Source organism: Erpetoichthys calabaricus, chromosome 8 (genome assembly GCF_900747795.2).
Source record: "Erpetoichthys calabaricus chromosome 8, fErpCal1.3, whole genome shotgun sequence".
NCBI lineage: Eukaryota > Metazoa > Chordata > Cladistia > Polypteriformes > Polypteridae > Erpetoichthys > Erpetoichthys calabaricus.
In genome coordinates, this window is record NC_041401.2 from 166,556,407 (window position 1) to 166,570,282 (window position 13,876).

Consider the following 13,876-nt stretch of genomic DNA (forward strand, 5'->3'; position numbering starts at 1 on the left):
TTACACCTTAAATTACTTGAATTCTCCATAATCTAATCACTTTGTGATAAAAAGTGCAATACAAATTGGGTTTATTACAGCGGATTTCTAAAAAAAGAAGCTTATGACCAAGAAAGATGAATAAATAAATAGACTAATATATTAAGATGAAGTAGTACATCTGATTACTGTATTCAGATATATACCATGGAAATGGAAAAAAGCTAGATTGGTGAGTTAAGGAAGAAGTAAAGAGAAACTGAAAGGATGAAACAGTAAATTAAGAATTTCAGAATGTCAGAGAGAGAGAGAGAGAAAATAAAGTTAATGAATCCAGAGAAAAAGACTAAGCTGTATTATAAAGGGAGAAATACTAAAGGCAGATAAAACAAAGACGATGGATGATTGGGTTGCTGTTCATTGCTAGTCTTTTGCATACCTTGTACTAATTTTTTGACAAGGATTTAGTGTTTTATTTTTTATTTTTCAATCTGGTTATTTCATTTCTCATTTTTCTGTGAATTAGACAGATTTACAATGCTAATGAATGATGACACTTTGTTTATGAAATGGTAAAATCTTCACACAACACCTTCTAACCCAACTCATTCAACATCATAACATTCCAAAGTCTTCATGGCTTTAACACATAACAGAGTTGTTTTTGGTTGTTTTAGAATAACCCATTTTCTCCTGACACACTACCACAATGTCCATTCCGTAAAGTGGAACAATGTGTTTATAGCAGAGATGAATATCACAAAATGACCTCATTCATGTCCACACTCGGAACACCATACTAACCCACCCTTGATCTGTCAGGCATTGCATATTTGGTAATAATATCACTTGTGGAGTAACACCAGTGAAGTATTTCCAGTTTTGAAAGTACTTCCGTTTAAAATTTGGAAAATTAACAAAACATTTACCACATGCACTGTTAATAAAGGTGCATAATGTGCAATTTAGCTTGGCTTTGTGTTGCTAAATAACTTTGAATATGCTTTATGTACATTTTAACATTTTGTATTCTACATTCTGAGGCATAAGCTCTCCTTTTATAACATTAGGCCTAGTTTGCAAAATATTGAAAAACTAAACAGCCAGGTCAAAAAGTGGCAGTTATTCTTGCCTGTTAACACTGCAGAAAATAACCTTCAATAAAATGTAGACTTGACTACTGTGTTTTTAAATAGCTTATACTATATGTACAAAAATATTTTTTGGTCATGAGAACGGGAAAGGTTTAGAGTGCTGCAGCAACCCATACTGCACCCGAAGCTTGTGGTTAGTAAAGATATAAACATTATTTAAAACGTTACCTAAAACTACTGCTACTTAGTATTGGTAAGGAGTGGAGATTTCTCTTTTTAGGCAATTTGCTGCAAAAATATGTATGTTTGAAAAACATTAAGACATGACCCTGTGTTGGCATCTTTATGCAAATGCAGTGTAGTCTCATTACATATGGATGTACAAAAATTATATCTGTCTAGAAACTTATTAAAGTTGTTCATAGAATAATTCTGTCCATTCAAACATCCACTTGGTGAACTTGCTTAATGCTCTTCTGGGTCAAAGGGACCCAAACTATCCCTGCAGTATCAAGTGCATGATGGATTCAGAGGACATTAGATCTCAAAAGACCACAAAAAAAGTTACACAGAAAGTCACTTTGTCAGCAGCACCAATTAAAAGCATTTTGACATTTTTGCAGAAGCTAGTGATAGACCAAGCTAGTGATAGACCACGATGATACATCTGCAGTTTTCAGAGACTTTCAATTTGTTTTTGATGCTGTACAGAATATTTTTAGACAACAGTGCTGAAGACTGTGTTTCAACGTTTTGAGTGTGTTTCAAAATGTACTTTGTTTTGAGCTGTTATTAAAATTTGCAGACAACACTTGCACATTTAGTTACATATGTAATTACATTTTAAGTGTAAATGAAATGTGCTTACATATAGTAATCGGTTCCTGGGTAAAAAATATCTGAACAAATATGAAGAAGGAAGATTTTGTTCTCGGATTTTTGTATTTTTTTTTTATAAATATAAATTTGATTATTTCTTTTTACATTATCGTAGTATTTTTGTTGAATCTGTCTCTGCACTATGTTTATATGACAATATAAATCACAGTCATATGAAAAAGTTCAGGAACCCTTCTTAATTCTTTGGATTTTTGTTTATCATTGGCTGAGCTTTCAAATTAGCAACTTCCTTTTAATCAACCTATCAGATGGTTGTGGCGATTGACCTCTTCTATGCGGTGGTGTGCTGGGGAGGCAGCATAAAGAAGAAGGACACCTCACGCCTGGACAAACTGGTGAGGAAGGCAGGCTCTATTGTAGGCACGGAGCTGGACAGTTTGACATCCATGGCAAAGCGATGGGCGCTGAGCAGGCTGCTATCAATTATGGAGAATCCACTGCATCCACTAAACAGTATCATCTCCAGACAGAAGAGCAGCTTCAGCGACAGACTGCTGTCACTTTCCTGCTCCACTGACAGACTGAGGAGATTGTTCCTCTCCCACACTATGCGACTATTCAATTCCACCCGGGGGGTGAACGTTAACATTATACAAAGATATTGTCTGTCTGTTATACCTGCATTATCATCATTCTTTAATTTAATATTGTTCTTTATCAGTATGCTGCTGCTGAAGTATGTGAATTTCCCCTTGGGATTAATAAAGTATCTATCTATCTATCTATCTATCTAATATATGACATGCCTTATGGAAACAGTAGTATTTCAGCAGTGAAATTAAGTTTATTGGATTAACAGAAAATATGCAATATACATCATAACAAAGTTAGACAGGTGCATAAATTTGGGCACCACAACAGAGATATTACAACAATAACTAGTTGAGCCTCGTTTTGCAAATATAACAGCCTCTAGACGCCTCCTATAGCCTTTGATGAGTGTCTGGATTCTGGATGGAGGTATTTTTGACCATTCTTCCATACAAAATCTCCCCAGTTTAGTTAAATTTGATGGCTGCCGACCATGGACAGCCTGCTTCAAATCCTCCCTTAGATTTTCAATGATATTCAAGTCAGGGGGCTGTGACGGCCATTCCAGAACATTGTACTTCTCCCTCTGCATAAATGCCTTTGTAGATTTCAAACTGTTTTGGGTCATTGTCTTGTTGGAATATCCAAACCCTGCGTAACTTCAACTTTGTGACTGATGCTTGAACATTATCCTGAAGAATTTGTTGATATTGGGTTGAATTCATCCGACCCTCGACATTAACAAGGGCCCCAGTCCCTGAACTAGCCACACAGCCCCACAGCATGATGGAACCTCCACCACATTTGACAGTAGGTAGCAGGTGTTTTTCTTGGAATGCGGTGTTCTTCTTCCGCCATGCAAAGCGCTTTTTGTTCTGACCAAATAACTCAATTTTTATCTCATCAGTCCAAAGCACTTTGTTCCAAAATGAATCTGGCTTGTCTAAATGAGCATTTGCATACAATAAGCAACTATGTTTGTGGTGTGAGTGCAGAAAGGGCTTCTTCCTCATCACCCTGTCATACAGATGTTCTTTGTGCAAATTGTGCTGAATTGTAGAACAATGTACAGATACACCATCTGCAGGAAGATGTTCTTGCAGGTCTTTGGAGGTGATCTGTGGGTTGTCTGTAACCATTCTCACAATCCTGCACATATGCCACTCCTGTATTTTTCTTGGCCTGCCAGACCTGCTGGGTTTAACAGCAACTGTGCCTGTGGCCTTCCATTTCCTGATTCCATTCCTTACAGTTGAAACTGACAGTTTAAACCTCTGAGATAGCTTTTTGTAGCCTTCCCCTAAATCATGAGACTGAACAATCTTTGTTTTCAGATCTTTTGAGAGTTGCTTTGATGATCCCATGCTGTCACTCTTCAGAGGAGAGTCAAAGAGAATCACAACTTACAATTGACCACCTTAAATACCTTTTCTCATGATTGGACACACCTGTCTATGAAGTTCAAGGCTTAACGAGCTGATCCAACCAATTTGGTGTTGCAAGTAATCAGCATTGAGCAGTGACATGCATTCAAATCAGCAAAATTACAAGGGGACCCACATTTTTGCACAGCCAGTTTCTCACATTTGATTTAATTTCATAAAACTAAATACTGCTTCACTAAAAATCTTTGTTCGGAAAACACCCCAGTACTCCGATGTTCCTAGGAAATGTTGAAAGTAAATTATTATGCAGGCTGAGAGGGGTTCCCAAACTTTTTCATATGACTGTATATACACACTTTATGTATACAATGGTTGATGCATAATCAATGTAGACAGTTTTCAAGTGTATCTCTGCAACACATGCAACTTATTAATAACAATGTGTCATGAATTTACACTTCTGACAAACCTCTTCTTGCTTCTCTGTACATGCAAAACATGTTGGGGTTTAAGGCCATTAACAGTTTTGCCCACTTTGTAGATCTGTGAGCTACTCTTTCTTTAAGTAGTTCTATGAAAACTTGGATCTTTGGCTTCAAGTATGCTGGCTACTCCAGGGTTATAGTCAAAACTCTTTGACATTGATTATAGTGTGTCTATTCTGTGATTTTGAGCTCTCTTCAAAGCTGCACTGGAAAATTTGACTTTATGAATTCTAAAGAGCAGTCTTCAAGGACCTAATGTTTTAATCTTGTTTCGAATAAAGGTTTAGGAGTTTAATTCTTCTGAAATATCCCATGACTTTGCCATATTCAATATTATATTTAATTTAAGTTTATTGTTGTATGTTTTTTGTCCAAAGCAATTTGTTTCTTGCATGTACAGTATGATACCTTCTAAATTATGATGAGTATATTAAGTAATTCTATAATATTTAAACTTTGCATTGTAGGTGCCTTACCAGACCCAAAGAAGCCCAGAATAATGCATGGTACCTTGATAATGAAAGACAACGTAAGTCATAATTTGGTTTCTCCCATGCAAATCTGTGTGAGTTCCAGCCTGCAGCAAGTATACTCTTATTTTATTTTATGACTTAACTCCTCAGGATGCAGTTGACATTAACATTACATTCCAATTTACCTTTTGGCAATTTAAACACAAGAATATACATAAAGACCCTGACAGGATTTGAACCTGTGACTTATCTTTTTGTGACTCAGATGCTCAGAATTTGACCAATACAACCTGCAATAAATGCCACTAGAAGAAATTGTCCAATGTCTGAAATAACTGTTGATTTGTTTTGAATTATGAATTTGTCATGTTATTGTGCTACAAGTAAAGTATGTTGCATTTTGTTTTTCTTGTTCAGGTCCCAATTGTCAAGGTATTTAACGAGAATTTTTCTGACATTTGGTTTTCTCCATAGTGTACAGTGTCTTACAGGGAAAACGATAATAAGCTGTATTGAAGGAGAATCAGAATATGCCCAGTAGGGAGAACATGAAAACATTGGCTTTGCTATTATTCAGTTTGCACTTTATTATCCAACACCTCTGCTGAAAATGAGATTCCAAAGCATTTCCATCAGGAAGTATAATTAGTTCAGATACCGTATATACTCGCATTTAAGTTCTCCCGCAGATAAGTCGGGGCTTGATTTTACCGTATAATTTCCAGTATTTTATAATGTCGGTCATATAAGTCGAATGCGGAAAACTCATGCTATTGGTCCAAGAGATTACGATATTGTAACGCCCACCTAAGAGAGTAACCACGGAGCTCACTACCTTTTTTTCCTATGTATTGTGCCTGCGTGACCACACGGTACCCGAACTATTCCAAAGCAACGTTTGCACTATTTTTTTCGGGTTTCAAGACCCGACTTATACGTGAGTATATACAGTACTTACATTTCTAGCCACCAAGGATGCAAACCGGCCAAACTTGGTCGCAAGTTTGGATAAATAGAGAAAGTTGGCATCAGGGAGGGCACCCGCTTCTAAAGCTTGTGATGGATTGCCGGCTTCATATTCTGGCCCTCACCCCCAGGCCGCCAGGAGGAGCTCTCCTGACAGCATGGACGTGCCCCGAATTCCAGCAGGGCCTCATGGACTATGTAGTTTTTATACACAGCCCTGCTGGATACCTTGGGGACCACTGGGAGTCGCTGTTGGGAGGCCCGTGGACTCATATGTGCCCTATAACCTGGAAGTACGTCCTGGTCACGTGAACAGGGGAGATGACGTACTTCCAGGTTGAAGAAAAGGACTTCTACCCTGACCCGGAAGGAATAAGGACTTGTGGGTAATGGAACAAGAACACCTCCGGGTCAGGGGGTATAAAAGACTCTGGGAAAGCCCAGTACACTGAGCTGAGCTGGGAGGTAGGGTGGCGAAGTGTCTGGGAGAGGAGGATTGATATTTGTGATAGTGTTTATTGTTTATATGTGTAGTGTGGAGTGGAGGGTGCTTTGTGCACGTAATTATTGTACAATAAAGAAGTCTTGGACTTTTATCTGGTGTTAGGAGTGGTACCTGAGGGTTCAAGAGGTGGATCGGAACCTCTACTGCGACAAGCTATATATTGTTAATTATTTGGCTGACACCTTTATCCAGGGTGACTTACAACATTTAAGATAAAGTTGGTTAAATTTCTTTTCTTTTTCCATTTGGAGCACAAGCAGGTGAAATGGCTTGCTCATGGTCGCCCAATGTCAGTAGCTGTTTGAAGCTGCAACCTCAAATTTTAGTTAAAACCTTTAATGATGAAAAAACTTTAATTTTACTGTTATTTTTATTTGAAATCCTTTGATAGATGGCAATTGATGTAGCATCTGTGCCTTTTGCCTATATTCTTACCCATTTTTTTATATATACATGTACAGTATATAATAGAGATTCAGAAAATTATATTGAGTTTGTGCCAAAACAAATTGGCATCCTTGGTAAGAGTAAGCAAAGAGGAGCATCAAAATCTTGGACTTTATTTTAAATGCCCAGATTAAGAAAAAAAAATAATTTGCTCAAAACGTAGTTTCAAAGAAATTGGCAGGCTCTAAAGACTTAAAGTAAAAACTGTATTAAAAATATTTTTTTCTAAGTTTATCTTGGCAGTATATTATTGCTAGCTGGTGCTTACTTACAAAAGATTTAAAAGAGTTAGTTAGGCAGATATAAAAACAATTTAAAAATATTAACATGAAGACACTGTACACTGTTTGCAGAGTCTCCGTCTAGTCTCCTCTGAACAGGCGCTCAAAGAGTTGGGTCTGGTTGAACATCATCTGAGGTTTACTTGCAGAGTTCACATTCAAGACCCTCATTCAGAACAAGACACACTGAATAAAATTTACAGCCATCTGAAAACGTAAGTCTATGGAAAAAGAAAAAAGTTGAATGCTATGTAATTTTTAATTAATTAATTTAATTAATTTTTAATTGGAAATCTGAATCAAAACACTACAATTAATTATTTTTGATTTTTTGTAAATCTCATTTGTTCTGTTTAAGATAGTACAGACACTTGCTCTGTTACCTACAGTCATGCTTGAAGGTTTATGAACCTTTTACAGTTTTTCTACATAAATTTGATCTAAAATGTTATCGTAAAGACATACATTATGTGCATGATTTGTTTTACTTATTTGTAATACTTTTTTCATGTATTGATCAATTGTCCCAATATTAAATGGCTTACCAGTAAATGTATTAGAACCTTAGCTTTCAGTAACTGGTATGACCCCCCTTGAGCACAAAACACTGCAGATATTTACGGAAGCTGTCAGTCAGTCCAGCCTGTCGGCTTGGGAGGAATTTTAACACATTCTTACTTACAGACCTGTTTTAACTCTTCAATGACTTTCTTGTCCTGCAAGTCATTTCTATTGGGTTATGATCTAGACTTTGACCCAGCTCTTCAAAAATGTGAAATGTATTCAGTCTCAACCATTCTTTGGTAGACTGACTTGTGTGCTTTGGTTTCTTGTCCTACTGCAAGGCCCAACGTCAGTTAAGCTTTAGATCACAGATAGGTACCCTAAACTTCTCCTGTAGAATTTTCTGGTAAAATCCAGAGTTCATGGTTCAGTCAATGATGGCAAGTCATTCTGATCCCCTGGCAGCAAAAAAACATGAAATTGCCAACACTTTATTTTATGGTTGGGATCAAATTCTTATGTTGGAATGCAATATGTGTTTTCTGCCAAACATACTGTTTGTTATTTAAGCCAAAACCTCTATTTTAAACTCATCCATCCACAGAACATTCTTTCAGTAGTTTAGCAAACCCAAAACAGGCAGCAGTGTTTTCCTTGGGAGGCAGTGGTTTCTGCTCTCTGTCCTCCTATGCACACTATTGCTCAGTGTTTGCTTGATGGTGGACTCATTAACACTGACATTAACCAGTGCAAGAGAGGCCTAAATATCCTTAAACATTAACAGGGTTTTTTTGTAATCTCCCAGAATGTCATACACATTGCTATTAAAAGTGTTTTTTGTTGTATGACCACGAGGATTTTGTCCATTTTGTATACTGCCTGACTGACAGTAAAACAATGAAGACCAAAGTATTTAGAACTTGTTTAGTATCTATCTATCTATCTATCTATCTAAATTTGTTTAGGCTGATGAGCATTAACAGCTCTTTTTCGTAAGGTTTTTAGGAATCTCATTTGACTGAGACATGGCATACACTGCATTCTACAAACCAGTGTAGTGAACACTGGACTTTGATACTGAAGACTCAGGTAGTTGGCATACATTCTCACATCAGATTGTCATCTGATTGATTGACACTCCCGACTCTTATTATCCCCTTAAATGAATGATAATCCTAGCGTTTCACATACTATTTCTGACCAAGATATTTAATGTTGGATTATTTTGATCAATATATAAGTGAAACAGTACAGCATTGTGGGTGCTGTTTGTTTCATTTTGTTTTCTTTATCTATTTTATGACTTATCGCATGTTATTTCAAATTTCGGCAGAAGTTCAAAAAATTCTGAAGGTTTTACAAACTTTGTTGGCAGTACTGTATACATCTGTTAGCAAATGGGAAGGAAATGTCTAGAACTTCCAGTATTTATTTACTGTATTTCTTTTTTCATAACCAGAGTGCTGAAAGATTCTTCTATCCAGCACCTTCCTGACGGCACTTTGATGGTGGAATCCATTCTCATTAAAGTTTCCACAGCTTCCGAAGATCCATCTACAAAAATCTTGTTGGTTTCTTGGACTTATCAGGTACAAGATTTAAGAAGAATATTGCTAAAATGTATAATACAAAGTCATTTAGCAGAAATAAGTTGAAAATATCAGCACAACTCACATTTTATGTTTTTCGTGGTCCAGATTGGATTCTTCACTTTTTTAAACATTTCTTTTGTGCTTCATCTGTCACACATCATTGTAACTGGAGTTGTTCAGTCTTATCAGCTTTATCATTTTCATTTGTAGTTGTGGCGGAAATATTACTCACAAAGCACCATTTCCTTTTATTTTGGGTATTATTTCTTGAATACATCCAATGGGCCTGTTTACATTTGCTTTACGCAAGTTTCTTAACTTCTACTTTACTATTTCCTTCTGCGCCACTAGTAAGGACACCCTGGTCTGAGCGTGCAAGGACATCCATTGCATAGGACATTGCAGTTGATGGGGAAGCATCACAAAAACCAAGACACCCAGTCAGCTCTATTCTCACTCCTGAGATTGTGGAAGTATAATAGCTGACCCTGTCGTGAGACCACATTGACGTTTGACATTTTCCCTTTATGTTGTCACAGTAGTAATGATGAGTGAACCCCACTAAGTTAGTTTTCCCTTGAGTTCAACAAAATCACAGAAATATTCAGGACCTTCACAGAGCACAGCAAAATGCATTGAAGTCAAAGGAGAAGGAGAAGCTGAACTAGTTTTTAGTGGACTATAATGGTGCAGTGGTCTTTTAAGTGTCCCTGACAGCTAAGGAAACAGATGGCAAGGATTACTTTGGCCAAATATGTGACCTGAGTTGTGCAGTTGTAAGAACTGCAACACTGTGTTTCCCTGTGATAAAATTAACAGAATTAAATATTAGAACACTGCGGTGGGTTGGCACCCTGCCCGGGATTGGTTCCTGCCTTGTGCCCTGTGTTGGCTGGGATTGGCTCCAGCAGACCCCCGTGACCCTCTGTTCGGATTCAGCGGGTTGGAAAATGGATGGATGGATGGATGGAAATATTAGAACAGTCAAATTTTTTTGCAGACACAAAGCATGAACTGACTAAGGCTTGACTCCAATAGATACAATAGCAGGTACTCACCTCTCTCAAACTGAAAAGTACAGTTTGTTTTGGTCCCAATACCCCAAAAACATGCTTGCTCATTGACTGCCACTGCTACCAAATGAGCACAACACTAAAATATGTGGATTCTTAAGTTATTTCTGTTTGCATCAACTGCGTAGCACTCTGGGTAATTTAATACTATTACATAATACACACAGGTCACATACACATTCATACATAAAGACATTACCTTTAAGACAAGAATACACTGACATACTTCCAGTTTCCTCCTGTATGCGCATTTTGTGTTTAAATCTATTCCAGTGTTTTCTGCAAATATTCAGTCCACTACTAGGATAAGCGTTATATCCTCAGGGAGCTGACCCATTTAAAACATTGACTGCTACAGCTCTGTTATGTCATACTGACCTTGCAAAGCATCATGGGGCACGCCGGGAATAAAAGCTCATCTAAGCCAAATATTCCGCAAACAAAGTCAACCATGAACAGAGTATATTTATCGCAAAAAATGCTTTTGCAAAGTTCATTGATCAACACTACTTAGTAGTACATCTTCATAACACAGCTTTAATGCAAATATCACCGTGTTTCACACAAACATGCTTACTATCATAATTAACTTTCAAACGTTTTATACACTTGTCCTTATCAAATTTTGTCTTTGTGAGAATTGCTTATGAATGCATTGAAACTTTTTTTCTCAGTGCCTCCTGACTCACCAGTACGAGAAAACCGTCACATATGATATACAGTACCATTTGACTCATCTTGATGTCCAGGTTATGTCTAGTTTGGCCCTCTAAACTTGAAAAACCCCTTGTTTTTAGTCCATTCTTGCAGGAAATTATGCCCTTATGAAAAATAGTAAACCAATAGGTGTCTTCAGCAAAAATGATCAGATGGACATGAAGACTGTAAACATTTAAATTGAAGCACACATTAAAATATTTGGTGCAATTGTTCTAGTTTATTATGTACTTCTTGATCAAGACATAAATCGTTTGTTTTCTTATGAGCACCCATAATGAGAGTGGCTTACACAAACTTTTATAACCATTGTAATTGTTCAACATTATGTATTGTGTGTGATTTACAAGAGAACTAGCCAAAGTTTAGACAGGATATATTTTATTTTTAGATGCACTGTAAATAAATAAGTAGTTTAGTTTTCCCAGGAGGACAGTACCACCAGAATATATTATGTAGTATATACTCTTATTACCACATGAGTGCTTTCGTGAGGGTTATCAAGTTACTGAGGGTGTCATGCCAAGGTGAGAGTAGCACTGGATTAAGCACAGAAAAGCATGGGATATGATGGAAGGATTTTGCACATTTGGTGTCGGGGGGGATTCATTACATTTCTACAAGAGGACACTTAACTGAAGCAATTTCTGTTTTGATGGGATAGCATTCTTATACCTACTGTGTTACAGTCTCACAGTGGGAACAAATGATAGTCATTTCACTGTACATTCGTAATTCATATATTAACATTTTATTTTAGACTGTATGGTTTATGGCAATGGTTTATCGTTTGTGGGCATCATCTCTTAATTTCTGGAAATTCTAAGGCTACTCAAGTGTTTCTGACTTGAACTACATTTCTGTATTGGTTGTGAATGCCAATTAACTTTTTTAATGTTTTAATTATATTAGGAAACTTTTCCAGAAATCTAGCAAGTGGAAATTAAACAATTTTTTTTAATTGGTCATTTTACAGGACGAAGAGCTTGGAAGTTATCTCTCTACATTACTCAGAAAAGGACTGCCTTCCAGTTAAAAGTTCAGATCACTTTGACAGTAAACACTTCCTGCATTAATCTCATCAAAAGCTAAGATTATATTTTTAAATTTTTTTGTAATAAAGTAAACTGTCTGAAAAAAAATGTACTTGTTGCGTATTCATTGTAATTGCAGCACATCATTTAGCCTAAAATGCGTAACTGATTGACAGTGTTGACCCAAATTAAATCCACAGCCTCCTACGTTGACAACGTGCTTTGGAGTGTTCATGGACTGTGCCTCTGAAGTGAAATCTATTAATATAAAGGGGCTTTGTAAATAAAGAGGAGATATACTGTACAAAGTTAACAGTGCCTATAAAATATCTGCCTTCATTGGACTACTGCAGAGATCTGTTTTCACTTTGACATTAAAGAGTCGTTTTGCTGTTGATCAATGTCAAAAAAGCCAAATTAAATCCACTGGGATTTAATTTTGTATAGCAATAAAATGTGAAAATGTCCAAGGGAATGAATACTTTTTTAGGCACTGTAAAATAAATGGCTTAATTAAACAAAGGGTTCTCTCTGTCTAACAAAGTGAAGCGACTCAGAACAGCCACAGATGGTCAGTTTTTGTTGACCAGGTGCTGGCCTGTGACCCATTCCTTTAACTCACTTATCGTACGTTCCACTTCGCTCACAACTTAATGTTTGAGCTCTTTGAAGTCTATACCCATATCCTGTGGTAATGCCTGGATCAGAAGGAAACACTGTGCAAGGCAGACCCTGGCAATACTGTACCACTGATCCACAGTCATGTTTTTAGCATCCAGCCCCCCATAAGAGCTTCTTGCTGTCTGCACAGTAACTGCCAGTTGGACCCCAGAACTACCTGCCTGGAGGTTTTGGTGGAACTGGCTTCATACCAGTCTCCGAGGGTGCTTTGGTTAACCTACTGTAGTGCACGAGGATATATTGACATTACAAGAGAAGATTGTTTATTTGCAGTACTCAACTGTGTTGTTTTATGCAAATTAATTATGTATTTATTTTCTAATTAGTACTTTTATAAAGATCTCTATCGTAAGGGGAGTTAAAAGCATTTGAAAACGTTTGAGAATGTTAAAAATCTCATAGTCAAAAACAAGAAAAAAATGTGGCAGTATGACGTGATGCACAGCTGATGAAAGTTTTGTGCCAGTGTTGCTTCAGGAAGGCAGTGGTGCACAAAGGGAGTAGGGCACCATATGACTGGCATAATGACTTTTTGCACAATGGTGGCCCTGGGCCACATGTACTTCCTGGCCACTGCCATATGTTGTGTTCCCAATGCACAACAGGAGCTGTAACCTTTAAGAAAATATGTGATGTGTGAAGTGTGGCACAATTGGGACTACATGGGGGACCACCCAACTTTATTGCTTTGAAGCGATCACAACTCCATGTAGGAGATTATTACTTCAGTGTGGTACATGACACAGCACACCATAAAGGCATTCATGAAGGGTTATGTAGTGTAAAGTGCGGCAATAACTTTCCAAACTACTAACAGATTTGTAAGAAGGCACTAGTGCTTGTGCTCAGCCAAACAGTACCAGTGATCACTCGAGCTCCCTCACACGATAGTTCCTGGTTGAATGAAAAGTTCATACCCTGGAGTAGGAGCAAAAAATATATTGCCAGGCACTACAATGGCCTGAGTTCCCACAGTGGGTACGCTACAAAAGTTCCCAAGTTTCTAAAAAGTCTCTGGTTCCTGAAAAAAGTTTCTGTGGTGGGAAAGCACCTAATATAAGATGTTAAGACAACATGCACTGTGAGAGGTGGGTACTTGCACAGGGAAGGTCACAGATGTTATGTAGACATTTGAGAGGGGGATGGCTGCCAAGTGTGTTCAGACATTATCCTAATTTTAAAAAAAAGGCCAGGAAAGTGTGCCATTAAAGGGGTGTGGCACCTTTTGT

General features: G+C 37.3%; 1 protein-coding gene across 1 annotated transcript in view; it reads left to right on the forward strand.

Annotated features, from left to right (window-relative positions):
• ints11 (integrator complex subunit 11) overlaps window positions 1-12,074 on the forward strand; it is a 43,600-nt gene extending 31,526 nt beyond the window's left edge. The window contains exons 14-17 of the mRNA XM_028807737.2: window positions 4,842-4,903; window positions 7,119-7,261; window positions 9,010-9,139; window positions 11,909-12,074. Coding sequence (XP_028663570.1) covers window positions 4,842-4,903; window positions 7,119-7,261; window positions 9,010-9,139; window positions 11,909-11,968 — 395 coding nt within the window. The 3' untranslated portion in view covers window positions 11,969-12,074. The remainder of the gene's footprint in view (window positions 1-4,841; window positions 4,904-7,118; window positions 7,262-9,009; window positions 9,140-11,908) is intronic.
• Window positions 12,075-13,876: the final 1,802 nt, after the last annotated feature.